At 45.7% G+C, this 26,778-nt stretch overlaps 1 protein-coding gene across 1 annotated transcript in view; it reads right to left on the bottom strand.

The window, feature by feature from the left end:
• The window catches only part of LOC141107400 (xaa-Pro aminopeptidase 2-like), a gene marked incomplete in the record, with an annotated part of 211,680 nt that overhangs the window by 17,271 nt on the left and 167,631 nt on the right, over window positions 1-26,778 (bottom strand). The window contains 2 exon segments of the mRNA XM_073598107.1: window positions 20,090-20,194; window positions 23,784-23,853. Coding sequence (XP_073454208.1) covers window positions 20,090-20,194; window positions 23,784-23,853 — 175 coding nt within the window.

The raw sequence follows: 26,778 nt of genomic DNA, 5'->3' as shown, positions 1-26,778 counted from the left end.
ACCCCCTCTCTCAACCATCCTCTCTCTCTCACCCCCCCCCCCTGTCAACCCCACTTTCCTCGCTCACCCTTCCACTCCCTCTCTCACCCCCTCTCTGTCACTCCTCACCCCCCTCACTGTCTCGTTCACACCACCCTCTCTCTCTCTCATCCCCCTCTCTGGCACCCCCCTCCTCTCTCTTTATCTTTCACCCCCATCCCCCTTAACCCCTCTCTGTCAACCCCGCCCTCCTCTCTGTCTATCTCTCACCCCCCACCCCCTCTCTCTCTATCACCCCCCACCCCCTCTCTCTGTCACCCCCCGCCCTCCTCTCTCTCTATCTCTTACCCCCCACCCCCTCTCTCTCTATCCCCCCCACCCCCTCTCTCTATCACTCCCCCACCCCCTCTCTCTTTCACCCTTCACTCACCCTCATCCCCTCTCACCCCTTCTCCCTCTCTCACCCCTTCTCTCTCTCTCTCTCAGACCCCTGCCTCTCTCCCCACTTTGTCTATCTCTCTCCTACTTTCCCATCTACCCCATCTCTCTCCCTCCTGTTCCTATCTCTCCTACCACTCCCCCCTTTCCGTCTCTATCCCTCCAACCCCTCTTTCCCTCTTAGGGCTAATTCACACTGAAACAGCATGAAATCGCAGAGCAATTTGGCACTTCAGCCGCTCTGCATTGCAGGCTGCTAGGGGGCAGTGTGATGTACAATTCAGTGCGTTGTACTGCCCCCCCCCCTTTTTTGTACAACCTTTGTTTGAAGTATACAAAATGTACGTTTCATTCTCCGCAATATCGGGCAGCACGCTGTCATCTCAGCTTCTCAGGAAAAAAAAGCATTCTGTCAGTAGATTTTCAATGTGTATAATAAAATTGTGGGGGGTTGGCAACTCTGTTGGGGGGGGGAGCTTCAGAGTTCAGTGCCTATAGGCTCCTGCGATGTAAATCTGGCCCTGGAGAGAAAGGCGGGTAGGGGGGACAGGGACAAGTAAAGGGAGAGGAAGAAGAAGAGATAGAAAGAACAAGAAAGATGGATAGAGAGAGAGAAAAGGGAGAGATAGAAAGACAAATAGAGAGAGAGAGAGAAAAGGGGAAGAAGGGAGAACAAAGAGACAACAGTAGGATAAAAATATATTGGGAAGAGGTTATTGTGGGGGGGGGGTGACACCATGTTTTCTCGCACCAGGTGACACCAACCCTAGTGACACCACTGCCTGAACGCTCATCTCCTCAGAGAAGCCTATCCGGCCCCCCACCTAACAACTGTACATTTCTTTTCTCCATCAGCTCATCCCCCACAGTTATTACCTCTTGTATCTCTTGACCTTCCTTCTTAGATTGTAAGCTCTAATGATAAGGGCCCTCTGATGCCTCCTGTATTAAATTGTATTGTAATTTTACTGTCTGCTGTTTAAACTGTCAGCTCTATATACTGTATAACAATCATGGTGATACCAATCAGGAAAGCTTGAGTACATTTCAACCGAGGTCATCAAGAGAAATGTCAAAGTAAATCATTTATCTGTACCACCATATGTTCATGGAGGCCGTACATGATGATATTTGAGCAAATGGAAATATTGTGGTAACTGACAAGCAAGAGGTGCCAGACTAGTATATCAGAAAGTCTATGAATCTTCCATTGGTGTGTACAAATTATTGCATTAGGGTGTCAGTTGGGCAGTGGACGGTGTCAGAAGGACAGAGATTGGTGTCGGTAGGGTAGGGGATGGTGTCAGTAGGGCAGGAATTGGTGTAAGTAGGGCAGAGATTGGTGTCAGTAGGGCAGGGGATGGTGTCAGTAGGGCAGAGATTGGTGTCAGTTGGGCAGTGGATGGTGTCAGTAGGGCAGAGATTGGTGACAGTTGGGCAGAGATTGGTGTCAGTTGGGCAGAGATTGGTGTCAGAAGGACAGAGATTGGTGTCAGTAGGGTAGGGGATGGTGTCAGTAGGGCAGAAATTGGTGTAAGTAGGGCAGAGAATGTTGTAAGTAGGGCAGAGATTGGTGTCAGTTGGGCAGTGGATGGTGTTAGTAGGGCAGAGATTGGTGTCAGTAGGGTAGGGGATGGTGTCAGAAGGGCAGAGATTGGTGTCAGTTGGGCAGGGGATGGTGTAAGTAGGGCAGAGATTGGTGTCAGTTGGGCAGGGGATGGTGTTAGTAGGGCAGAGATTGGTGTCAGTTGGGCAGGGGATGGTGTAAGTAGGGCAGAGATTGGTGTCAGTTGGGCAGGGGATGGTGTCAGAAGGGCAGAGATTGGTGTCAGTTGGGCAGTGGATGGTGTTAATAGGGCAGAGATTGGTGTCAGTTGGGTAGGGGATGGTGTCAGAAGGGCAGAGATTGGTGTCAGTAGGGCAGAATTTGGTGTAAGTAGGGCAGAGATCAGGAAAGCTTGAGTACATTGCAACCGAGGTCATCAAGAGAAATGTCAAAGTAAATCATTTATCTGTACCACCATATGTTCACAGAGGCCGTACATGATGATATTTGAGCAAATGGAAATATTGTGGTAACTGACAAGCAAGGAGTGCCAGACTAGTATGTCAGACAGTACAAAATATTTTACAGCGCACACATACAAGAATGACAATTCCTGCAGGGCTAGTTAAAAACACCTGAACATATTCAAAAAATACGGGGGTTTGGTCACACTATATGGTCATATAGTGCTAAGCCCACTTACTGCGACAAAGTACCCCGAATTAGTGGGTCCTACACTAGTAATAGAATGGAAGATCCTCTGTCTCAACCATGTCATTCTTGTATGTGTGCGCTGTAAAATATTTTGTACTGTTTATAGGTCTTACAGCAGCACCATCTTGAATTTAAATGCATTGTATGGTGTGCCCCCCAAATATGTACTTGTATGTTGTAATAGGCCCTGACCAGGTTTTTGGGCTGGAGCACCCCTCCCCCTCCTCATTACCTCCTATTTAGTGGCCACCAGTGATTAGGATGTATCCCTTTCAGTTCTCCCACATAGAGGAGTTCAGCTCCCATGGTTGAGACAAAGGATCTTCCATTCTATTACTAGTGTAGGACCCACTAATTCGGGGTACTTTGTCGCAGTAAGTGGGCTTAGCACTATATGACCATATAGTGTGACCAAACCCCCGTATTTTTTGAATATGTTCAGGTGTTTTTAACTAGCCCTGCAGGAAATGTCATTCTTGTATGTGTGCGCTGTAAAATATTTTGTACTGTTTATAGGTCTTACAGCAGCACCATCTTGAATTTAAATGCATTGTATGGTGTGCCCCCCAAATATGTACTTGTATGTTGTAATAGGCCCTGACCAGGTTTTTGGGCTGGAGCACCCCTCCCCCTCCTCATTACCTCCTATTTAGTGGCCACCAGTGATTAGGATGTATCCCTTTCAGTTCTCCCACATAGAGGAGTTCAGCTCCCATGGTTGAGACAAAGGATCTTCCATTCTATTACTAGTGTAGGACCCACTAATTCGGGGTACTTTGTCGCAGTAAGTGGGCTTAGCACTATATGACCATATAGTGTGACCAAACCCCCGTATTTTTTGAATATGTTCAGGTGTTCAGGTGTTTTTAACTAGCCCTGCAGGAAATGTCATTCTTGTATGTGTGCGCTGTAAAATATTTTGTACTGTTTATAGGTCTTACAGCAGCACCATCTTGAATTTAAATGCATTGTATGGTGTGCCCCCCAAATATGTACTAGTATGTCAGACAGTCTATGAATCTTCCATTGGTGTGTGCAAATTATTGCATTAGGGTGTCAGTTGGGCAGTGGAAGGTGTCAGAAGGGCAGAGATTGGTGTCAGTAGGGTAGGGGATGGTGTCAGTAGGGCAGAAATTGGTGTAAGTAGGGCAGAGATTGGTGTCAGTTGGGCAGGGGATGGTGTCAGTTGGGCAGAGATTGGTGTCAGTTGGGCAGAGATTGGTGTCAGTTGGGCAGAGATTGGTGTCAGTTGGGCAGAAATTGGTGTAAGGCTCGGTTCACACTGGGGCGACTTGTCAGGCGACCTAGTCGCCTGACAAGTCGCCTCCCGTTCTGTGCTATGGAACCGTTCTAATCGGAGCGACGCAAGTCGCTCCGACTTAGAAAAAGGTTCCTGTATTACTTTGGGGGCGACTTGGGGCGACTTGCATAGACTTCTATGCAGAAGTCGTCTCGCAAGTCGCCCCGGCAGTCGTTTGCAGGTCGCCTCGCTGAGGCGACCTGCAAGTCGTGCCGCCCATGTGTGAACCGAGCCTAAGTAGGGCAGAGATTGGTGTTTTTTTTTTTTTTGAAAAATTTTTTTATTGATGTTTACATAGCATAAACAGGTACAGTGCAGTAATATCAAAGCAGGTTGTCTCATATACATACAAAATAAGTGTATATGTCTTAGCGTAGATAAGGCGGGAACAAAACAAAACTAACTTATAAAAATGGGGGGGAAGGGGAGGAGGGGAGGGGAATCTGCCAAGCGGATTATTGTTTCCTAAAGATTAAGAGCTGATTAACATAGTACCCAGTACAATGGGTGTATTACAGTGTATTACAATACAACCTCAGGAGTGGAAGCATAGTATAGACAAGAATGCCCTATAAAGATGCATTATATTCAAACAGCAACAATGTTGGCTGTGCGAGTAACCAATGTCAGATATACGGGAGACATGGAAGTCAAGGGGCTGTGATGGCTTTGTGTTAAATTATGATGTAAGAAGGCTGGGGGGGTCCGTCTGGGTAGGATACTTAATTTTAAGGTTGCCCAGAGAATTTGAGATATCTCTTTTCAGGTACCAATCAGTGTATCGGAATGGGCGCATGACATCTTGTAGAGCCGTCTGGGTGAATGTGGCTTCTATATATTTACGCCACCTCATGAAGAAGCGCGAAGTAGAGCGAAAGTTCAGTGAAATGATGTCGAGCCGTTCCATGTAGAAGAGTGACATCATAGCTTTTTTTACTTCGGGTAGTGCAGGTGGCGACGTTGAAATCCAATGTTTCATTATTGTTCTGCGAGCTACTAGAAGGAGTAAATGTGCCCATTGGGGAATATTTGTAGGTCCTCTGGTTGTTGGAGGAGCTGTTTGGGGCGTATATCCAAATAGGCATAGTAGTTGATCCCTTGGGATTTTTGTTCTGTTGATCCTGTCAATGTGATCCAAGATAGCGTTCCAAAATGTAGTTATGGCTGTGCAGTCCCACAGGCGGTGCAATAGGGTGGGGCGTGGTTCCGAGCACCAGGGGCATTTCATTTGACTTGGATCGTTTTTGGTGAAGTGAAAAGGAAAGTATGCTCTGTGTATAATTTTGAATTGGGTTTCCCGCCAAGTTTCAGATATCATTAGTTTGCGGACTTGTCTGTATCCTTCAAGTATTTTTTCTGACAGTTCCTCATCTCCTAAGATAGTAGACCATTTATGAAATGGTTTGAGGTGGTATTTTGCAGATTGATGTTGGATGAGGTAGGAGTAGAGATTGGTGATGGAGTAGTCATTTTGCAGTAGTACCGTGTCTATGAAGGATTTCTGGAAGGGGTCAGATTTGGGTCCATAGCAAGACTTCAAATAGTCGATTAATTGGAAGTAGAAGAATATATGTTTTGATGGTAAGGAGAATTCGCTTGCCAGTGACCGAAAAGGTTTGAAGCGTCCCGAGTTGCCTTGGTATACGGAGATTACTTTCGTGAGGCCATTGGATCCCCATTGGTCAAACGCTTTGTGCATCGTGGATGGGAGAAACATAGGATTTCCTTGGATGGGTAGATGTCTTGAGATATTTGAGGGGAGCCCCAATAATTTTCGTGTCTCCCTCCAGGCAATTACAGTATCTCTGATAAGTGTATTTGACTTGAGGTGAGGTGGTAGAGCGTTAAGGTTAGAATGGAGGATAGCTGATAACGTGTGAGGTGAAGTCATGACACCTTCAAGAGAGGTATTGCAGTATTTCGATTTTCCGTTTAGCCAATCCAACCCTTGCCTAAGCAAACAGGACAGATTATAAAAACGTAAATTGGGCAGACCCGCCCCACCCTCGGACTTCGGGAGACATAATTTTTGTAGTGCAATACGTGGTTTTTTGCGAGACCAAATAAAAGTAGTTAATGCTTTATATATTTTCTGTACATCTGAGTGTTTTAGTAATAAAGGTATGGTCTGCATTGGATAAAGCAAGCGTGCAAACGACACCATTTTGAATAAGTGACATCTCCCAAAGAGCGAGAGGGGGAGGGCAGCCCAAGCTTCCAACTCCTGCACAATCTTGGTTATTAAAGGTGGGTAGTTAAGTGCATAAAGAGAAGAGGGTTCGCGTCCTATGTGTATGCCTAGATAGGTAATATATCGGGTCGTCACTGTGAATGGTGATAGATGTTTCCATTTAATTGATAATCGTGTGTGTAGTGGCAAGATTTCGCTTTTATCGAGGTTAATTTTAAAGCCCGAGCTCGATTGAAAAGCCGCAAAGAGTTCTTGCAGTTTTTCAAAGTCTGAGAGAGGATTAGTGGAGAACAACAATATGTCGTCCGCGAATAAAGCGGATCTGAGAACTTGGTCTCCTATTGCGATCCCGCTAACTCCATCTTGTGCGTTAAGTAGTCTGGAAAGTGGTTCTATAGCTAAGTTAAAAAGTAAGGGGGAAAGTGGGCAGCCCTGTCTCGTTCCCTTGGTCAGAGGGATCGAGGCCGATACGAAGTCAGGGGTGACCAGTCGTGCCGTCGGGGATGTATACATTTGTTGAAGGAAATTTAAGATAGAGCCCGTGAAGCCAAATTGTTGTAGTACTCGAAATAGCCAAGACCAATTAACGTTGTCAAAAGCCTTTTCGGCATCTAATGATATAATAGCGACGTCCTGGTCTGGGTGGGTTGTAGCGTAGTGCAGCGCCATTAGTACTTTTCGTATGTTCAAAGTGGCTGATCGACCTGAGACAAATCCCGATTGAGCTGGGTGTAGTAATGAAGGGAGAAGATGTGCTAAGCGGGACGCAATAATTTTAGAGAGAATTTTGACGTCTACGTTTATGAGGGAAATTGGGCGATAAGAGCCTGGCAGTTGGGGGTCTTTTCCTTTTTTAGCTATCAGTTTTATGTGGGCTTGTGTCCCTGTAGGGAGATATGGTCCCCCATCCCACATGGCTGCATATACGTGTTTTAGGGTGTCTGGGATGAAGTCGTTGGTCATTTTATAAAATTCAGCTGTGTAGCCGTCTGGACCCGGGGCTTTAGTAGATGACATATTTTTGATCGTTCGTCGGATATCGTCGGTTGTGATAGGTGCATTCAGTGCCTCTAGTTGTACAGCTTGAAGTTTGGGCAGATGTACTTTGGATAGGAGGGCTTCCGTAGTGGTTGGGTCAGTTTGGTCAGCAGCATATAAATCTGTGTAATATTTTGTGAGTATGTTACTGATTTCATCAGTAGATGTAATAAGGGATCCATCCGTATTTCTCAAAGTGGAGATACGGGTGGGTCGTCTCGTTCCTGCACATAGTTTAGCCAGTAGTTTACCAGCTTTGTTGCCATACCTGTGGAAGTGTAGTTTAGAGTATGCCAACCTAGCCGCCTCCTGTTGTTCCGCCCAAAGATCAAACGTGCACTTAGCTTGTCTCCATGTTCGGATATTTTCGGGTGTGCGATTTAGAGTCAGACAGTCATGGGCTGTACGTAGTGCCTCACTAGCTTGCCGGTATTGTTGTTTAGAGTGTTTTTTGAATTGTGTGGTATATGAAATGATCGTCCCTCTGAGGAAGGCTTTGCCAGCTTCCCAGAAGAGATTGGGTTCGGTAATATGAGCTCCATTGGTGGAGACATAGTCGTTCCAAGCTGTGTTTAATGTGTGTTGAAAGTCTTGGTTGTCCATCAAGTAAGATGGAAATCGCCATATGGGCGAGGGAGATGAAGGTGCCATCTGTGTCATGTGTATAGATATGGGGCTATGATCTGATATTCTAGCGTCTAAAATTTCTGTTTCGCAGAGGGTGTTGATTAGTGCAGGGGAGGCAAAAAAGTAATCAATGCGTGAAAAGGAGTTGTGTGGGGGTGAGAAGAAAGTGTATTCTCTATCTGTCGGGTGGTATAGACGCCAAGTATCAACATATTGCATGGAAGCAATAGCTTGCGCCAATAAAGTAGAGTCAGGCGTCTGCGATGTGGGATTATGTGTTCGGTGGGTTGAATATCCTGTGCGGTCTGCTAGCGTGGATATGACCGAGTTGAAGTCTCCTCCTACGAGGTGTAGTGTCTCAGGAGCAGAGAGTGTCCATTGCACCATGTCTTGGAAGAAGGATGTGTCTGGTGAGTTAGGAGCATATATGTTAGTGACAGCCACTTGTTTGTTGTCTAATGTCAGGTGTAGGGTCATTTTGCGGCCTGATGAGTCGATCCTAACGTCTCTTAATGTATGTTTTAAGTTTTTATGTATTAATATGGCTACACCTGCTTTGCGGCCTATTGCAGGCGATCCATATACTGTACCTACCCATAATTTACGTAAACGTGGTAGATCGTCTGCAGACAGGTGCGTTTCCTGTAGCAGGGCCACATCTGTCTGAAGACGTTTTAGATGTCTAAGGATAGCCATCCGCTTACATGGAGAGCGGAGTCCCTTAACATTCCATGAAATAAATTTTAAGTGGTTCTTACCGGTTGAAGAGGCCATGTCCGATGTTGAGGAATATACTGGGTTAAGGATATGGAATAATGTCCCCAATCGGGCAATGCATCTGTAATCTGAAAGTCACCTAAGCTTCCTGAGGTTATAGGTATTGAACAGGTGATTACAGTCGATAGGTAAACATGTCTAAGATCAATAAAAAAGAACCGCTTGGCAGAGGTTAAATGGGGAAAACCTTTAACATGTACGATGGGCTTCACTTTTTTCCACATGAGGTTCTATTACTTCTCACGGCTCCCATCGATCTCCCGCCTCACTCTCAGCTTCAGGTGTTAAGCCAGAGGGAGGGGGGTAGAAGGGGATTGAGGAGGGAATTTGAGTAAATTGGGAGACTTAGGGACTAAGGTTTGATAAGGGGGATAGCAAGTCTTCAACAAAGAGGGCGGCGTCTTTGAAGGATTGATTTTGTAAAGTAGAACTGGAAGTAAGGGGAATCAGAGGATTAGATCTGCAATTGAAGCCTCAGTGGTGGTTAAACAGTGTAGCCCAAAAAGAAAAAAAGAGAAAAAAAAAAAAATACGATACCATTATGATTAATCAAACAAATATTGAACAAACAAAACCGTGTCCAAGTATAGCAGCATGTTGCAGTATTAACTGCAGCTATTCACTTAGGCATATAAAGCGTGAAAAACATAGAAGCAATTTAAGGAAAGAGTAAAGAGAGCATATGGGGAGAGTAGTACTACCCGTCTCTCCGATAGGTGGAGCAGCATCTGGCCTTATGTAGGTCATCAGCGGTGTCCCGAACGATCTTCTTTCTGTGCAGCACGAAGACGCTTGTATGGGGGTTTGGTTGGGCTACGCTGGGGTTTTGCATATGAAGATGAAGAGGTCCCCGATGCAGTAGCATAGTCCTCTGTTGAGTTGTTATGTTCCATTTCCGTGTTCAGGGTGGAGACAAATTTTTCCGCTTCGTCAGGTGTGGTGAAGGTAAGTTGTTCTCCATCGTGGGTTTGAACTCGAAGAGTTGCCGGGTAAGCCAAGGAGAATCTGAGCTGGTTGTTGTATAGAATGGAGCATATTGGAGAAAATGCTTTGCGCTTATTCATGACCTCAACAGAGTAGTCCGCGAATAATAGCAGTTTCGCGCCATCAACTGTTAGTGAGCGGGAGCGACGAAACCTTTGCATGATGGCATTCTTATCTGCATAGTTCAAATATTTGACAATAACATGTCGGGGTTTTATGCGGGTTTCCGTATATTGCCCAATGCGATGCGCTCTTTCTACTATGCATGGTATGCGAAGACCCAGTTGTTCAGGAATGATCTGTGCACATATGTTTGTTAATTGTTGAGTAGTAATTGATTCAGGAAGTCCTATTATCCTCAAATTGTTTCGTCTCGAACGATTTTCGAGATCGTCGAGTTTTTCCCAGATTTCTCTGTGGGTAATGCTCATACGTGCTACAGCAGCTGATGTGGCAGCAGCTTCATCTTCCAAGGAGGAGATCCGTTCCTCCGTGATTGAAATCCTCTGTGCTTGTGCCTGTACTTCTGCATGCAGCATCTCTAGCCCTCTGCTTACTGCTGTGTCCACTGTGGTAGCTAGAGTCGGTCCCAGCAGCGCCACAACTGCCTGGGCTATGCCTTCAGGTGAAGCAGGGTCAGCAGCTATGGTGACTGGGGCTGAGGGAGGTAAGGTGGGCAGTTGTGGAGGCTGTGGAGGCGGCTGCAGCTGTTCTGCTGGAGAAATCACGGCCGCCATTTTAGCTGCGCCTGTCTCTGTCCCTTCTGCCTGTGTCAGTGAGGCGGACGCCGCTCGGGCGTATGATCGCTCCACAAAGCGATCCATATGTGTCCCCTCTGTGTGGCGGTGTAAGGGGGGGTCTCCCCGAGGCTTTAGCTGGGTTTTTAAGGCCGGTTTAGTGGAGAGTGCAGCGGGAGCTGAGGGTTCCTACCTCCTCCTCATGTGGCGCCGGAACCAGAAGTGCTGAGATTGGTGTTAGTAGGGCAGAGATTGGTGTTAGTTGGGCAGTGGATGGTGTCAGTTGGGCAGGGGATGGTGTCAGTAGGGCAGAGATTGGTGTCAGTAGGGCAGAGATTGGTGTCAGTTGGGCAGGGGATGGTGTCAAAAGGGCAGGGATTGGTGTCAGTTGGGCAGGGGATGGTGTAAGTAGGGCAGAGATTGGTGTCAGTAGGGTAGGGGATGGTGTCAGTAGGGCAGAAATTGGTGTAAGTAGGGCAGAGAATGGTGTAAGTAGGGCAGAGATTGGTGTCAGTTGGGAAGAGATCAGGAAAGCTTGAGTACATTGCAACCGAGGTCATCAAGAGAAATGTCAAAGTAAATCATTTATCTGTACCACCATATGTTCATGGAGGCCGTACATGATGATATTTGAGCAAATGGAAATATTGTGGTAACTGACAAGCAAGAGGTGCCAGACTAGTGTATCAGACAGTCTATGAATCTTCCATTGGTGTGTGCAAATTATTGCATTAGGGTGTCAGTTGGGCAGTGGCCGGTTTCAGAAGGGCAGAGATTGGTGTCAGTAGGGTAGGGGATGGTGTCAGTAGGGCAGAAATTGGTGTAAGTAGGGCAGAGATTGGTGTTAGTAGGGCAGAGATTGGTGTTAGTAGGGCAGAGATTGGTGTTAGTTTAGCAGGGGATGGTGTCAGAAGAGCAGAGATTGGTGTCAGTTGGGCAGGGGATGGTGTCAGTTGGGCAGAGATTGGTGTCAGTAGGGCAGGGGATGGTGTCAGTTGGGCAGAGATTGGTGTCAGTAGGGCAGGGGATGGTGTAAGTTGGGCAGAGATTGGTGTCAGTTGGGCAGTGGGTGGTGTCAGTTGGGCAGTGGATGGTGTTAGTAGGGCAGAGATTGGTGTCAGTTGGGCAGGGGATGGTGTCAGAAGGGCAGAGATTGGTGTCAGTTGGGCAGTGGGTGGTGTCAGTTGGGCAGGGGATGGTGTAAGTAGGGCAGAAATTGGTGTCAGTAGGGTAGGGGATAGTGTCAGTAGGGCAGAAATTGGTGTAAGTAGGGAGGAGATTGGTGTCAGTTGGGCAGGGGATGGTGTCAGAAGGGCAGAGATTGGTGTCAGTTGGGCAGTGGATGGTGTTAATAGGGCAGAGATTGGTGTCAGTAGGGTAGGGGATGGTGTAAGTAGGGCAGAGATTGGTGTCAGTTGGGCAGGGGATGGTGTCAGAAGGGCAGAGATTGGTGTCAGAAGGGCAGAGATTGGTGTCAGTTGGGCAGGGGATGGTGTCAGTTGGGCAGTGGATGGTGTTAGTAGGGCAGAGATTGGTGTCAGTTGGGCAGGGGATGGTGTCAGAAGGGCAGAGATTGGTGTCAGTAGGATAGGGGATGGTGTCAGTTGGGCAGTGGATGGTGTTAGTAGGGCAGAGATTGGTGTCAGTTGGGCAGGGGATGGTGTCAGAAGGGCAGAGATTGGTGTCAGTAGGGTAGGGGATGGTGTCAGTAGGGCAGAAATTGGTGTAAGTAGGGCAGAGAATGGTGTAAGTAGGGCAGAGATCAGGACAGCTTGAGTACATTGCAACCGAGGTCATCAAGAGAAATGTCAAAGTAAATCATTTATCTGTACCGCCATATGTTCACAGAGGCCGTACATGATGATATTTGAGCAAATGGAAATATTGTGGTAACTGACAAGCAAGAGGTGCCAGACTAGTATATCAGACAGTCTATGAATCTTCCATTGGTGTGTGTAAATTATTGCATTAGGGTGTCAGTTGGGCAGTGGACGGTGTCAGAAGGGCAGATATTGGTGTCAGTAGGGTAGGGGATGGTGTCAGTAGGGCAGAAATTGGTGTAAGTAGGGTAGAGATTGGTGTTAGTAGGGCAGAGATTGGTGTTAGTTGGGCAGGGGATGGTGTCAGAAGAGCAGAGATTGGTGTCAGTTGGGCAGGGGATGGTGTAAGTAGGGCAGAGGACGGTGTCAGTTGGGCAGTGCGTGGTGTCAGTTGGGCAGTGGACGGTGTTAATAGGGCAGAGATTGGTGTCAGTTGGGCAGGGGATGGTGTCAGAAGGGCAGAAATTGGTGTCAGTAGGGTAGGGGATGGTGTTAGTAGGGCAGAAATTGGTGTAAGTAGGGCAGAGAATGGTGTAAGTAGGGCAGAGATTGGTGTCAGTTGGGCAGGGGATGGTGTCAGAAGGGCAGAGATTGGTGTCAGTTGGGCAGTGGATGGTGTTAATAGGGCAGAGATTGCTGTCAGTAGGGTAGGGGATGGTGTAAGTAGGGCAGAGATTGGTGTCAGGTTGGGCAGGGGATGGTGTCAGAAGGGCAGAGATTGGTGTCAGTTGGGCAGGGGATGGTGTCAGTTGGGCAGTGGATGGTGTTAGTAGGGCAGAGATTGGTGTCAGTTGGGCAGGAGATGGTGTCAGAAGGGCAGAGATTGGTGTCAGTAGGGTAGGGGATGGTGTCAGTAGGGCAGAAATTGGTGTAAGTAGGGCAGAGAACAGTGTAAGTAGGGCAGAGATTGGTGTCAGTTGGGCAGGGGATTGTGTCAGTAGGGCAGAAATTGGTGTAAGTAGGGCAGAGATTGGTGTAAGTAGGGCAGAGATTGGTGTAAGTAGGGCAGAGATTGGTGTCAGTTGGGCAGGGGATGGTGTCAGAAGGGCAGAGATTGGTGTCAGTTGGGCAGTGGGTGGTGTCAGTTGGGCAGTGGATGGTGTAAGTAGGGCAGAGATTGGTGTCAGTTGGGCAGAGATTGGTGTCAGTTGGGCAGGGGATGGTGTTAGTTGGGCAGTTGATGGTGTTTGTAGGGCAGATATTGGTGTCAGTTGGGCAGGGGACGGTGTCAGTAGGGCAGAGATTGGTGTCAGTTGGGCAGTGGATGGCGTCAGTTGGGCAGGGGATGGTGTCAGTAGGGCAGAGATTGGTGTCAGTTGGGAGTGGATGGTGTAAGCAGGGCAGAGATTGGTGTCAGTTGGGCAGTACGTGGTGTCAGTTGGGCAGTGGATGGTGTTAGTAGGGCAGAGGTTGGTGTCAGTTGGGCAGGGGATGGTGTCAGAAGGGCAGAGATTGGTGTCAGTTGGGCAGGGGATGGTGTAAGTAGGGCAGAGATTGGTGTCAGTTGGGCAGTGCGTGGTGTCAGTTGGGCAGTAGACGGTGTTAGTAGGGCAGAGATTGGTGTCAGTTGGGCAGGGGATGGTGTCAGAAAGGCAGAGATTGGTGTCAGTTGGGCAGGGGATGGTGTAAGTAGGGCAGAAATTGGTGTCAGTAGGGTAGGGGATGGTGTCAGTAGGGCAGAAATTGGTGTAAGTAGGGCAGAGAATGGTGTAAGTAGGGCAGAGATTGGTGTCAGTTGGGCAGGGGATGGTGTCAGAAGGGCAGAGATTGGTGTCAGAAGGGCAGAGATTGGTGTCAGTTGGGCAGGGGATGGTGTCAGTTGGGCAGTGGATGGTGTTAGTAGGGCAGAGATTGGTGTCAGTTGGGCAGGGGATGGGGTCAGAAGGGCAGAGATTGGTGTCAGTAGGATAGGGAATGGTGTCAGTTGGGCAGTGGATGGTGTTAGTAGGGCAGAGATTGGTGTCAGTTGGGCAGGGGATGGTGTCAGAAGGGCAGAGATTGGTGTCAGTAGGGTAGGGGATGGTGTCAGTAGGGCAGAAATTGGTGTAAGTAGGGCAGAGAATGGTGTAAGTAGGGCAGAGATCAGGAAAGCTTGAGTACATTGCAACCGAGGTCATCAAGAGAAATGTCAAAGTAAATCATTTATCTGTACCACCATATGTTCATGGAGGCTGTACATGATGATATTTGAGCAAATGGAAATATTGTGGTAACTAACAAGCAAGAGGTGCCAGACTAGTATATCAGACAGTCTATGAATCTTCCATTGGTGTGTGTAAATTATTGCATTAGGGTGTCAGTTGGGCAGTGGACGGTGTCAGAAGGGCAGAGATTGGTGTCAGTAGGGTAGGGGATGGTATCAGTAGGGCAGAAATTGGTGTAAGTAGGGTAGAGATTGGTGTTAGTAGGGCAGAGATTGGTGTCAGAAGAGCAGAGATTGGTGTCAGTTGGGCAGGGTATGGTGTCAGTAGGGCAGAGATTGGTGTCAGTTGGGCAGGGGATGGTGTCAGTTGGGCAGAGATTGGTGTCAGTTGGGCAGGGGATGGTGTCAGAAGGGAAGAGATTGGTGTCAGTTGGGCAGGGGATGGTGTAAGTAGGGCAGAAATTGGTGTCAGTAGGGTAGGGGATGGTGTTAGGAGGGCAGAAATTGGTGTAAGTAGGGCAGAGAATGGTGTAAGTAGGGCAGAGATTGGTGTCAGTTGGGCAGGGGATGGTGTCAGAAGGGCAGAGATTGGTGTCAGTTGGGCAGTGGATGGTGTTAATAGGGCAGAGATTGCTGTCAGTAGGGTAGGGGATGGTGTAAGTAGGGCAGAGTTTGGTGTCAGGTTGGGCAGGGGATGGTGTCAGAAGGGCAGAGATTGGTGTCAGTTGGGCAGGGGATGGTGTCAGTTGGGCAGTGGATGGTGTTAGTAGGGCAGAGATTGGTGTCAGTTGGGCAGGGGATGGTGTCAGAAGGGCAGAGATTGGTGTCAGTAGGGTAGGGGATGGTGTCAGTAGGGCAGAAATTGGTGTAAGTAGGGCAGAGAACAGTGTAAGTAGGGCAGAGATTGGTGTCAGTTGGGCAGGGGATTGTGTCAGTAGGGCAGAAATTGGTGTAAGTAGGGCAGAGATTGGTGTAAGTAGGGCAGAGATTGGTGTCAGTTGGGCAGGGGATGGTGTCAGAAGGGCAGAGATTGGTGTCAGTTGGGCAGTGGGTGGTGTCAGTTGGGCAGGGGATGGTGTTAGTTGGGCAGTTGATGGTGTTTGTAGGGCAGATATTGGTGTCAGTTGGGCAGGGGACGGTGTCAGTAGGGCAGAGATTGGTGTCAGTTGGGCAGTGGATGGCGTCAGTTGGGCAGAGGATGGTGTCAGTAGGGCAGAGATTGGTGTCAGTTGGGAGTGGATGGTGTAAGTAGGGCAGAGATTGGTGTCAGTTGGGCAGTGCGTGGTGTCAGTTGGGCAGTTGATGGTGTTAGTAGGGCAGAGGTTGGTGTCAGTTGGGCAGGGAATGGTGTCAGAAGGGCAGAAATTGGTGTCAGTTGGGCAGGGGATGGTGTAAGTAGGGCAGAGATTGGTGTCAGTTGGGCAGTGCGTGGTGTCAGTTGGGCAGTAGATGGTGTTAGTAGGGCAGAGATTGGTGTCAGTTGGGCAGGGGATGGTGTAAGTAGGGCAGAAATTGGTGTCAGTAGGGTAGGGGATGGTGTCAGTAGGGCAGAAATTGGTGTAAGTAGGGCAGAGAATGGTGTAAGTAGGGCAGAGATTGGTGTCAGTTGGGCAGGGGATGGTGTCAGAAGGGCAGAGATTGGTGTCAGTAGGGTAGGGGATGGTGTCAGTAGGGCAGAAATTGGTGTAAGTAGGGCAGAGAATGGTGTAAGTAGGGCAGAGATCAGGAAAGCTTGAGTACATTGCAACCGAGGTCATCAAGAGAAATGTCAAAGTAAATCATTTATCTGTACCACCATATGTTCACAGAGGCCGTACATGATGATATTTGAGCAAATGGAAATATTGTGGTAACTGACAAGCAAGAGGTGCCAGACTAGTATATCAGACAGTCTATGAATCTTCCATTGGTGTGTGCAAATTATTGCATTAGGGTGTCAGTTGGGCAGTGGACGGTGTCAGAAGGACAGAGATTGGTGTCAGTAGGGTAGGGGATGGTGTCAGTAGGGCAGAAATTGGTGTAAGTAGGTCAGAGAACAGAGTAAGTAGGGCAGAGATTGGTGTCAGTTGGGCAGGGGATGGTGTCAGTTGGGCAGAGATTGGTGTCAGTTGGGCAGGGGATGGTGTCAGTTGGGCAGAGATTGGTGTCAGTTGGGCAGGGGATGGTGTCAGAAGGGAAGAGATTGGTGTCAGTTGGGCAGGGGATGGTGTAAGTAGGGCAGAAATTGGTGTCAGTAGGGTAGGGGATGGTGTTAGTAGGGCAGAAATTGGTGTAAGTAGGGCAGAGAATGGTGTAAGTAGGGCAGAGATTGGTGTCAGTTGGGCAGGGGATGGTGTCAGAAGGGCAGAGATTGGTGTCAGTTGGGCAGTGGATGGTGTTAATAGGGCAGAGATTGCTGTCAGTAGGGTAGGGGATGGTGTAAGTAGGGCAGAGTTTGGTGTCAGGTTGGGCAGGGGATGGTGTCAGAAGGGCAGAGATTGGTGTCAGTTGGGCAGGGGATGGTGTCAGTTGGGCAGTGGATGGTGTTAGTAGGGCAGAGATTGGTGTCAGTTGGGCAGGGGATGGTGTCAGAAGGGCAGAGATTGGTGTCAGTAGGGTAGGGGATGGTGTCAGTAGGGCAGAAATTGGTGTAAGTAGGGCAGAGAACAGTGTAAGTAGGGCAGAGATTGGTGTCAGTTGGGCAGGGGATTGTGTCAGTAGGGCAGAAATTGGTGTAAGTAGGGCAGAGATTGGTGTAAGTAGGGCAGAGATTGGTGTCAGTTGGGCAGGGGATGGTGTCAGAAGGGCAGAGATTGGTGTCAGTTGGGCAGTGGGTGGTGTCAGTTGGGCAGGGGATGGTGTTAGTTGGGCAGTTGATGGTGTTTGTAGGGCAGATATTGGTGTCAGTTGGGCAGGGGACGGTGTCAGTAGGGCAGAGATTGGTGTCAGTTGGGCAGTGGATGGCGTCAGTTGGGCAGGGGATGGTGTCAGTAGGGCAGAGATTGGTGTCAGTTGGGAGTGGATGGTGTAAGTAGGGCAGAGATTGGTGTCAGTTGGGCAGTGCGTGGTGTCAGTTGGGCAGTTGATGGTGTTAGTAGGGCAGAGGTTGGTGTCAGTTGGGCAGGGAATGGTGTCAGAAGGGCAGAGATTGGTGTCAGTTGGGCAGGGGATGGTGTAAGTAGGGCAGAGATTGGTGTCAGTTGGGCAGTGCGTGGTGTCAGTTGGGCAGTAGATGGTGTTAGTAGGGCAGAGATTGGTGTCAGTTGGGCAGGGGATGGTGTAAGTAGGGCAGAAATTGGTGTCAGTAGGGTAGGGGATGGTGTCAGTAGGGCAGAAATTGGTGTAAGTAGGGCAGAGAATGGTGTAAGTAGGGCAGAGATTGGTGTCAGTTGGGCAGGGGATGGTGTCAGAAGGGCAGAGATTGGTGTCAGTAGGGTAGGGGATGGTGTCAGTAGGGCAGAAATTGGTGTAAGTAGGGCAGAGAATGGTGTAAGTAGGGCAGAGATCAGGAAAGCTTGAGTACATTGCAACCGAGGTCATCAAGAGAAATGTCAAAGTAAATCATTTATCTGTACCACCATATGTTCACAGAGGCCGTACATGATGATATTTGAGCAAATGGAAATATTGTGGTAACTGACAAGCAAGAGGTGCCAGACTAGTATATCAGACAGTCTATGAATCTTCCATTGGTGTGTGCAAATTATTGCATTAGGGTGTCAGTTGGGCAGTGGACGGTGTCAGAAGGACAGAGATTGGTGTCAGTAGGGTAGGGGATGGTGTCAGTAGGGCAGAAATTGGTGTAAGTAGGTCAGAGAACAGAGTAAGTAGGGCAGAGATTGGTGTCAGTTGGGCAGGGGATTGTGTCAGAAGGGCAGAGATTGGTGTCAGTTGGGCAGTGGGTGGTGTCAGTTGGGCAGTGGATGGTGTAAGTAGGGCAGAGATTGGTGTCAGTTGGGCAGAGATTGGTGTCAGTTGGGCAGGGGATGGTGTCAGAAGGGCAGAGATTGGTGTCAGTTGGGCAGTGGATGGTGTAAGTAGGGCAGAAATTGGTGTAAGTAGGGCAGAGATTGGTGTCAGTTGGGCAGGGGATGGTGTCAGAAGGGCAGAGATTGGTGTCAGTTGGGCAGTGGGTGGTGTCAGTTGGGCAGTGGATGGTGTAAGTAGGGCAGAGATTGGTGTCAGTTGGGCAGAGATTGGTGTCAGTTGGGCAGGGGATAGTGTCAGTTGGGCAGGGGATGGTGTCAGTTGGGCAGTGGATGGTGTCAGTTGGGCAGGGGATGGTGTCAGTTGAGCAGTGGGCTGTGCCAGCTTTTTTTTTTTAACGATATTATTTATTTACAATTCTTCTAGGAGCCCCACTGGGGGGGCTTTGGTGAAATATCAGAGGTCTAAACAGACCCCTGAAGTCTCCCTTTTGATACAGAGAAAGGGATTGAGGACACAGAATCCAGTCCCTTTCTCTGCAGCCTCAGCTGCACTGGACAGTGAATGAATGGGGAGTGCTCTGTGCTGAGCGGCTTCCTATTCATTCACAAACTGAAGCCTAGTAAACAGTTTATTAGGCTTCAGTTATGAAAGAACACAGTGAGTGATCTGTACCAATCACTCAATGTGCTCATTCAGAAAAAAAAAGCGGGCAGTAAATGACACGGGCCTGGGCAGCAGGGGGAAGCTACGCTGCACAGGGGTGATTAGGGTGTGCTCAGGCCTATGGTATCTTTAATTATGGGTTTACTTGCTGTTGTACTGTAAAGGTGCCGGTACAGTTTGTTAGGTTGGTATGTATTGCGTAGCAAATGGCTTGAATTTCTGCACACAAAGCACAATACCAGTAGGATCTTATCAAATAGTAAATTCTACATAGAAATAAGCCTGTGTTTAGCGATAGTCATACTCAGTGGTGTCACTAGGGGGTGGCTATTGGGGCCATAGCCCCGATGCTCTGCAGGTGTCCCCAAGGGGAGGGGAGGCCCTCTGGGGACCCAGATGCTAAGAGGAGGCTCTCTGGGGACCCTGATTTTAAGGGGGAGGCTCTCTGGTGACCCTAATGTAAGGGGGGTTCTCTGGGAACCCTGATGCAAGGAGGAGGCTCTCTGGAGACCCCGATTTTAAGGGGGAGGCTCTCTGGGGACCCTGATTCAAGGAGGAGGCTCTCTGGGGACCCTAATTTTAAGGGAGGCTCTCTGGGGACCCTGATGCAAGGAGGAGGCTCTCTGGGGACCCTGATTTTAAGGGGGAGGCTCTCTGGGGACCCTAATGTAAGGGGGGCCTTCTGGGAACCCTGATACAAGGAGGAGGCTCTCTGGGGACCCCAATTTTAAGGAGGAGGCTCTCTGGGGACCCTAATGTATGGGGGGCTCTCTGGGAATCCTGATGTAAGTGGGGGCTCTCTGGGAATCCTGATGTAAGTGGGGGGCTCTCTGGGAATCCTGATGTAAGTGGGGGGCTCTCTGGGGATATATACACACACACATATATTACTCTATATACATGTGTATGCCCGCCCAAGCGTATGACTTTCTTTACTACACTTCTATGGGCTCTAGCCCTAGATCTTTTGTAGACCTAGCAACGCCCCTGGTCGTACTCTCTCTCTTTTTTCTTCTCTCTTATTTTAATTATAGAGAGACATTCAGAAGAGGAAAAAGATATCACAATAGATGGACATGACCAGGAATTCCGGTGGTGATACCCCAGGAACCACCCCCATAGGATATATAGAATCAACACTGGATTCAACTTCTTGATATCCACACAAAACCGAAATGAGCGTGAACTTAAAATGTTTTCCGAAAAATGAACTTATGACTTACATTCGTGAACAGAAAAAAAATTTCCAATGCCGTGTCCTGTTCCGTGCCCAAAATTCAGACCTGCCTCCCACAGGGCGCGCCGGGCTATCGATTCGATGTTGATTCCTGCCGAGAAAACCAGATCATTATCAGCGTTGTGGTCGCCATTCGTGGGCCACGCGGAGGGTGCGGACTCATGGCTGGGCTTCCTGTGTGGCTTTTAATGCATCTAAGATCTGCCGTTACCCTCCCAAAATACTTCCTGTACTCACAGTGCCTTGAAAAAGTATTCATACCCCTTGAAATTTCCCACATTTTGTCATCTTAGAACCAAAAAACGTAAAAGTATTTTGTTGGGATTTTATGTGATAGACCAACACAAAGTGGCTCATAATTGTGAAGTGGAAGGAAAATGATACAAATAAATATGTGAAAAGTGTGGGGGGGGGGCATTTGTATGCCCCCCCCCCCCCCCCCCCCCGGAGTCAATACTTTGTAGAACCCCCTTTCTCTACAAGTCTTTTTGGGGATGTCTCTACCAGCTTTGCACATCTAGAGAGGACATTTTTGCCCATTCTTCTTCTTTGTAAAATATCTCAAGCTCTGTCAGATTGGATGGAGAGCGTCTGTGAACAGCAATTTTCAAGTCTTGCCACAGATTCTCAATGTGATTTAGGTCTGGACTGTGACTGGGCCATTCTAACACATGAATATGCTTTGATCTAAACCATTCCATTGTAGCTCTGGCTGGATGTTTCGGGTCGTTGTCCTGCTGGAAGGTGAACCTCCGCCCCAGTCTCAAGTCTTTTGTAGATTCTAACAGGTTTTCTTCTAAGATTGTCCTGTATTTGTCTCCATCCACCTTAAGAAAGGACCTATTTTCTTTGGAACTTTTTTTCTTTCTTTTAAATGTTATGTATGATAGTTTTACATGCTGTATTTTACATCTAAAGCGCAGGATAAGTGACCCTGTTTACTTCTATTTTGGTGAATAAATAATAATAAAAACGTTTTATTATTATTATTATTGATTGATTATTCGGTCCGTTCCATCTGTTTAAATGCGACATTCGTTATTTCGGATAATTCGTAACTTCAGATAACTATTTGTCACGTTCACTAACAGCCAAATTTGAAAGGAAATTCAAATACCTATAATTTAATAGTTAGTTATTATTAGTTAATTAGCTATTATTTCAAATTTCCGGATTTCGGATTTCCGGATTTTCACATTTCCGGATTTCATTTTTTAAACTCCATGAGGGTGTCCTTCAAAAAAAATGTGTTATCAGACCAACCACCATATAAGCAGCCGTGGAGCCCGAGTGAATAATGGATCAAACATTGGGTATAACTGGAAAACTCCCAGGGAGGGGTGCCCCTATTATCACATATGATACTCCTATAGCCTATAGCATGGCATCTTCTGCCCTCTCATTGTTGGCAACTAGCTAGACACCGGAGAACTCCAACTGTATATAAGTGGTTCCCAACCCTGTCCTCAAGTACCCCCCCAACAGGCCATGTTTTGGGAATTTCCCTTAGATAAAATAGCTGTCCAAAAAACCAAGCCCGTGACTCTGATTTAAAGCACCTTGTACAAGATAAAGGAAAACCTGCAAACATGGCCTGTTGGGGGTACTTGAGGACAGGGTTGAGAACGACTGGTGTATAGAGTTCATCACAGCCCATTGCCCATAAGCCATCAGTTCACTCGGCCGCTGTGCGCGGCTCCGGGTACACCTGAGGGAGCCCCTTCCTCCCTCTTCAGGTAGAAGGTGCACAGGCATTTGAAGAGGGAGGAAGGGGCTCCCTCAGGTGTACCCGAAGCCGCGCACAGCGGCCGAGTGCCTTGGAAACATCAGGGAGTTCCTCAAGGGCTGCAGCGCATTCAACTTGGAAACATTTGAAGCCAATGACCTGTATCAAGGACAAAACTTTACCAAGGTGCTGAATTCCCTTGTTCTCCTAAATAAAGTCACAGCAGATATTGGCTTGGGAAGTGATTCTGTGTGTGCCCGTCCGTCTTCACATCGGATAAAGTCCTTTGATTCCCTTGGGTCACAGTCTTTTTTAAGCCGATCATCAAAACTATTGCAGGGTCAATATCGAAGCCTGGAACCTTAAACTCTACTACACTATCGGAGCATTTCTTTCCCTTTTTTGGATATCAATCATCGCTGGGAATGGCTCTCCTCCATGGATGACAATCTGAGATTATCCACCTAGCACTTCCGAACAGGACCCATCCACAAAAGGGATAACATATAAAGTGGAGGTCGTGTCATGCCTTTCTTTAAGGTCTGTCTGGTAAGCCTTTAATCTCTCTGTGGTGACGGGTTTTACAGCGGTGGAAGTCATATATCCAATAGCGATTTTCCCACATGTCTCTATGGACACCATATAAATGAACAAGCACGTTTTATCCACATTTCAGTTTGTTTTCACTATATTGGGAACACTCACGGACAACAATTTAAGTGAATTATTGTGCACAGTTTTTTATTTCTAGTGTTTGTTTGCACAGTATTTTTCCAATGTTTATTTATATCCAGCGCTGCGCTTTTTGTATAGTTTCTCTCAATGACACCAACAATGTGGCCCAATGACATCAGTGATGGGGCACAATTCCTCCCAATTATACCAATGATGGGGCGCTATTCCTCCCAATGACACCAATGATGGGCCACGATTTCTGTCAATGACACCAACAATGGGGCCCAATGACACCAACGATGAGGCACAATTACTCCCATCGAAATAAACGGGGCATTATTTTTTCCCAGTGATGTTGGGACCTTTTCACTGACCACTGTCCGGCCCTCGTAAAGTCTGAAGGACAGTACACTGGCCCTTTGTTTAGAAAGTTTGGAGACCCCTGGTCTAGATCAAAGAGGAGTTTCCAAGCCATATAAGACTCAAGTAGAGAAAATTTACTTGGCCATCCATGTGAATCTTGAGAGGTCCAAGTTATACTTTTAGCAAGTGGAGGTTTATAAGTCCACATCCAGAGAAGTCAAAGCCTCTAAATAAACAGGAGGAGATGGGGTGGGGATGTGTGTTTGTAAATTTACTTAAAATGTCAGCTACTGGCTCTTTTCCGCCGCCCATTTGCTGACATGGCCGGGTGAACGGGGTTTGGGTGACGTCAGTGGTCGGTAGGGGTGCGGCAGCTGCTTCCTTGACAACCATGGACAGCTGGAAGTTGTCCCGTTCATCTGCTCCAAAAGCCCTAAATGTTCAGTGTTTTCGGATGAATGGCCAAACAGCCAGTGTTCAGTCCAAAATAACTAAGGTTCAGATGGAACACTAAGCTCATCCCTAAGATATGCAACTGAAAGCATTTTCCTATATATATGTTCAAGTGCACAAAACTGGAGCAAACTACGAGACAAATCTCCAAAGAAGCTGCCGCTCTCAGTATTTCCTGCACACAGTTTGGGATTTTGGATGTCAAATTGGCTGTTTGTCGCAATGGGCGTGTACTTGGGGGGGGGGGGACATATGGGCATGCACAATGAGTGTGGGAAGCATTGTAGGATGTATGAATGGAGGATTAATCATCCAAAAAAAAAAAAAGTCTTAAGTCATAAAAAGTCATAAAATGTCATAAAAAGTCATAAACAGTCCCATAGTCAGGAGTTCTCCAACAACATTACAAAGTGTATGTTATCCTTCCAGAACATAGACTCGGGATCAATACACATGAGTTTACCCGATGCCCTTGGTGGGAACACAAGTTGGCTCAGCTCAATATTTCCGATCAGGACCCGAGTGTAGGCTTCCTAGAGGAGAAAATACAGCTGGTTAAAAATTCCACCAGACAGTCATCATCATCATCATCATCCATATCATCATAATCTCCATTCATATCATCATCATCCTCATCATTCATTATCCATATCATCATTATCATCATAATCTCCATTCATATCATCATCACCATCATCATCATCCATATCATCATAATCTCCATACATATCATCATCATCCTCATATCCTCATCATCCATTATCCATATCATTATCATCATCCATATCGTCATCATTCATATAATCATCATAATCTTCATTCATATCATTATCATCATCCATATCGTCATCATTCATATAATCATCATAATCTTCATTCATATCATTATCATCATCCATATCGTCATCATTCATATAATCATCATAATCTCCATACATATCATCATCATCCTCATATCCTCATCATCCATTATCCATATCATTATCATCATCCATATCGTCATCATTCATATAATCATCATAATCTTCATTCATATCATTATCATCATCCATATCGTCATCATTCATATAATCATCATAATCTTCATTCATATCATTATCATCATCCATATCGTCATCATTCATATAATCATCATAATCTTCATTCATATCATTATCATCATCCATATCATCATAATCTCCATTCATATCATCATCATCCTCATATCCTCATCATCCATTATCCATATCATTATCATCATCCATATCATCCATATAATCATCATAATCTTCATTCATATCATTATCATCATCCATATCGTCATCATTCATATAATCATCATAATCTTCATTCATATCATCATCACCATCATCATCATCCATATCATCATAATCTCCATTCATATCATCATCATCCTCATATCCTCATCATCCATTATCCATATCATTATCATCATCCATATCGTCATCATTCATATAATCATCATAATCTTCATTCATATCATTATCATCATCCATATCGTCATCATTCATATAATCATCATAATCTTCATTCATATCATTATCATCATCCATATCGTCATCATTCATATAATCATCATAATCTTCATTCATATCATTATCATCATCCATATCGTCATCATTCATATAATCATCATAATCTCCATACATATCATCATCATCCTCATATCCTCATCATCCATTATCCATATCATTATCATCATCCATATCGTCATCATTCATATAATCATCATAATCTTCATTCATATCATTATCATCATCCATATCGTCATCATTCATATAATCATCATAATCTTCATTCATATCATTATCATCATCCATATCGTCATCATTCATATAATCATCATAATCTTCATTCATATCATTATCATCATCCATATCATCATAATCTCCATTCATATCATCATCATCCTCATATCCTCATCATCCATTATCCATATCATTATCATCATCCATATCATCCATATAATCATCATAATCTTCATTCATATCATTATCATCATCCATATCGTCATCATTCATATAATCATCATAATCTTCATTCATATCATCATCACCATCATCATCATCCATATCATCATAATCTCCATTCATATCATCATCATCCTCATATCCTCATCATCCATTATCCATATCATTATCATCATCCATATCGTCATCATTCATATAATCATCATAATCTTCATTCATATCATTATCATCATCCATATCGTCATCATTCATATAATCATCATAATCTTCATTCATATCATTATCATCATCCATATCATCATAATCTCCATTCATATCATCATCATCCTCATCATTCATTATCCATATCATCATTATCATCATAATCTCCATTCATATCATCATCACCATCATCATCATCCATATCATCATAATCTCCATTCATATCATCATCATCCTCATATCCTCATCATCCATTATCCATATCATTATCATCATCCATATCGTCATCATTCATATAATCATCATAATCTTCATTCATATCATTATCATCATCCATATCGTCATCATTCATATAATCATCATAATCTTCATTCATATCATTATCATCATCCATATCGTCATCATTCATATAATCATCATAATCTTCATTCATATCATTATCATCATCCATATCATCATAATCTCCATTCATATCATCATCATCCTCATATCCTCATCATCCATTATCCATATCATTATCATCATCCATATCATCCATATAATCATCATAATCTTCATTCATATCATTATCATCATCCATATCGTCATCATTCATATAATCATCATAATCTTCATTCATATCATTATCATCATCCATATCATCATAATCTCCATTCATATCATCATCATCCTCATATCCTCATCATCCATTATCCATATCATTATCATCATCCATATCGTCATCATTCATATAATCATCATAATCTTCATTCATATCATTATCATCATCCATATCGTCATCATTCATATAATCATCATAATCTTCATTCATATCATTATCATCATCCATATCATCATAATCTCCATTCATATCATCATCATCCTCATATCCTCATCATCCATTATCCATATCATTATCATCATCCATATCATCCATATAATCATCATAATCTTCATTCATATCATTATCATCATCCATATCGTCATCATTCATATAATCATCATAATCTTCATTCATATCATTATCATCATCCATATCGTCATCATTCATATAATCATCATAATCTCCATACATATCATCATCATCCTCATATCCTCATCATCCATTATCCATATCATTATCATCATCCATATCGTCATCATTCATATAATCATCATAATCTTCATTCATATCATTATCATCATCCATATCGTCATCATTCATATAATCATCATAATCTTCATTCATATCATTATCATCATCCATATCATCATAATCTCCATTCATATCATCATCATCCTCATATCCTCATCATCCATTATCCATAT

Source organism: Aquarana catesbeiana, linkage group LG09, assembly GCF_042186555.1.
Source record: "Aquarana catesbeiana isolate 2022-GZ linkage group LG09, ASM4218655v1, whole genome shotgun sequence".
NCBI lineage: Eukaryota > Metazoa > Chordata > Amphibia > Anura > Ranidae > Aquarana > Aquarana catesbeiana.
This window is presented reverse-complemented; position numbering and strand designations above follow the sequence as displayed.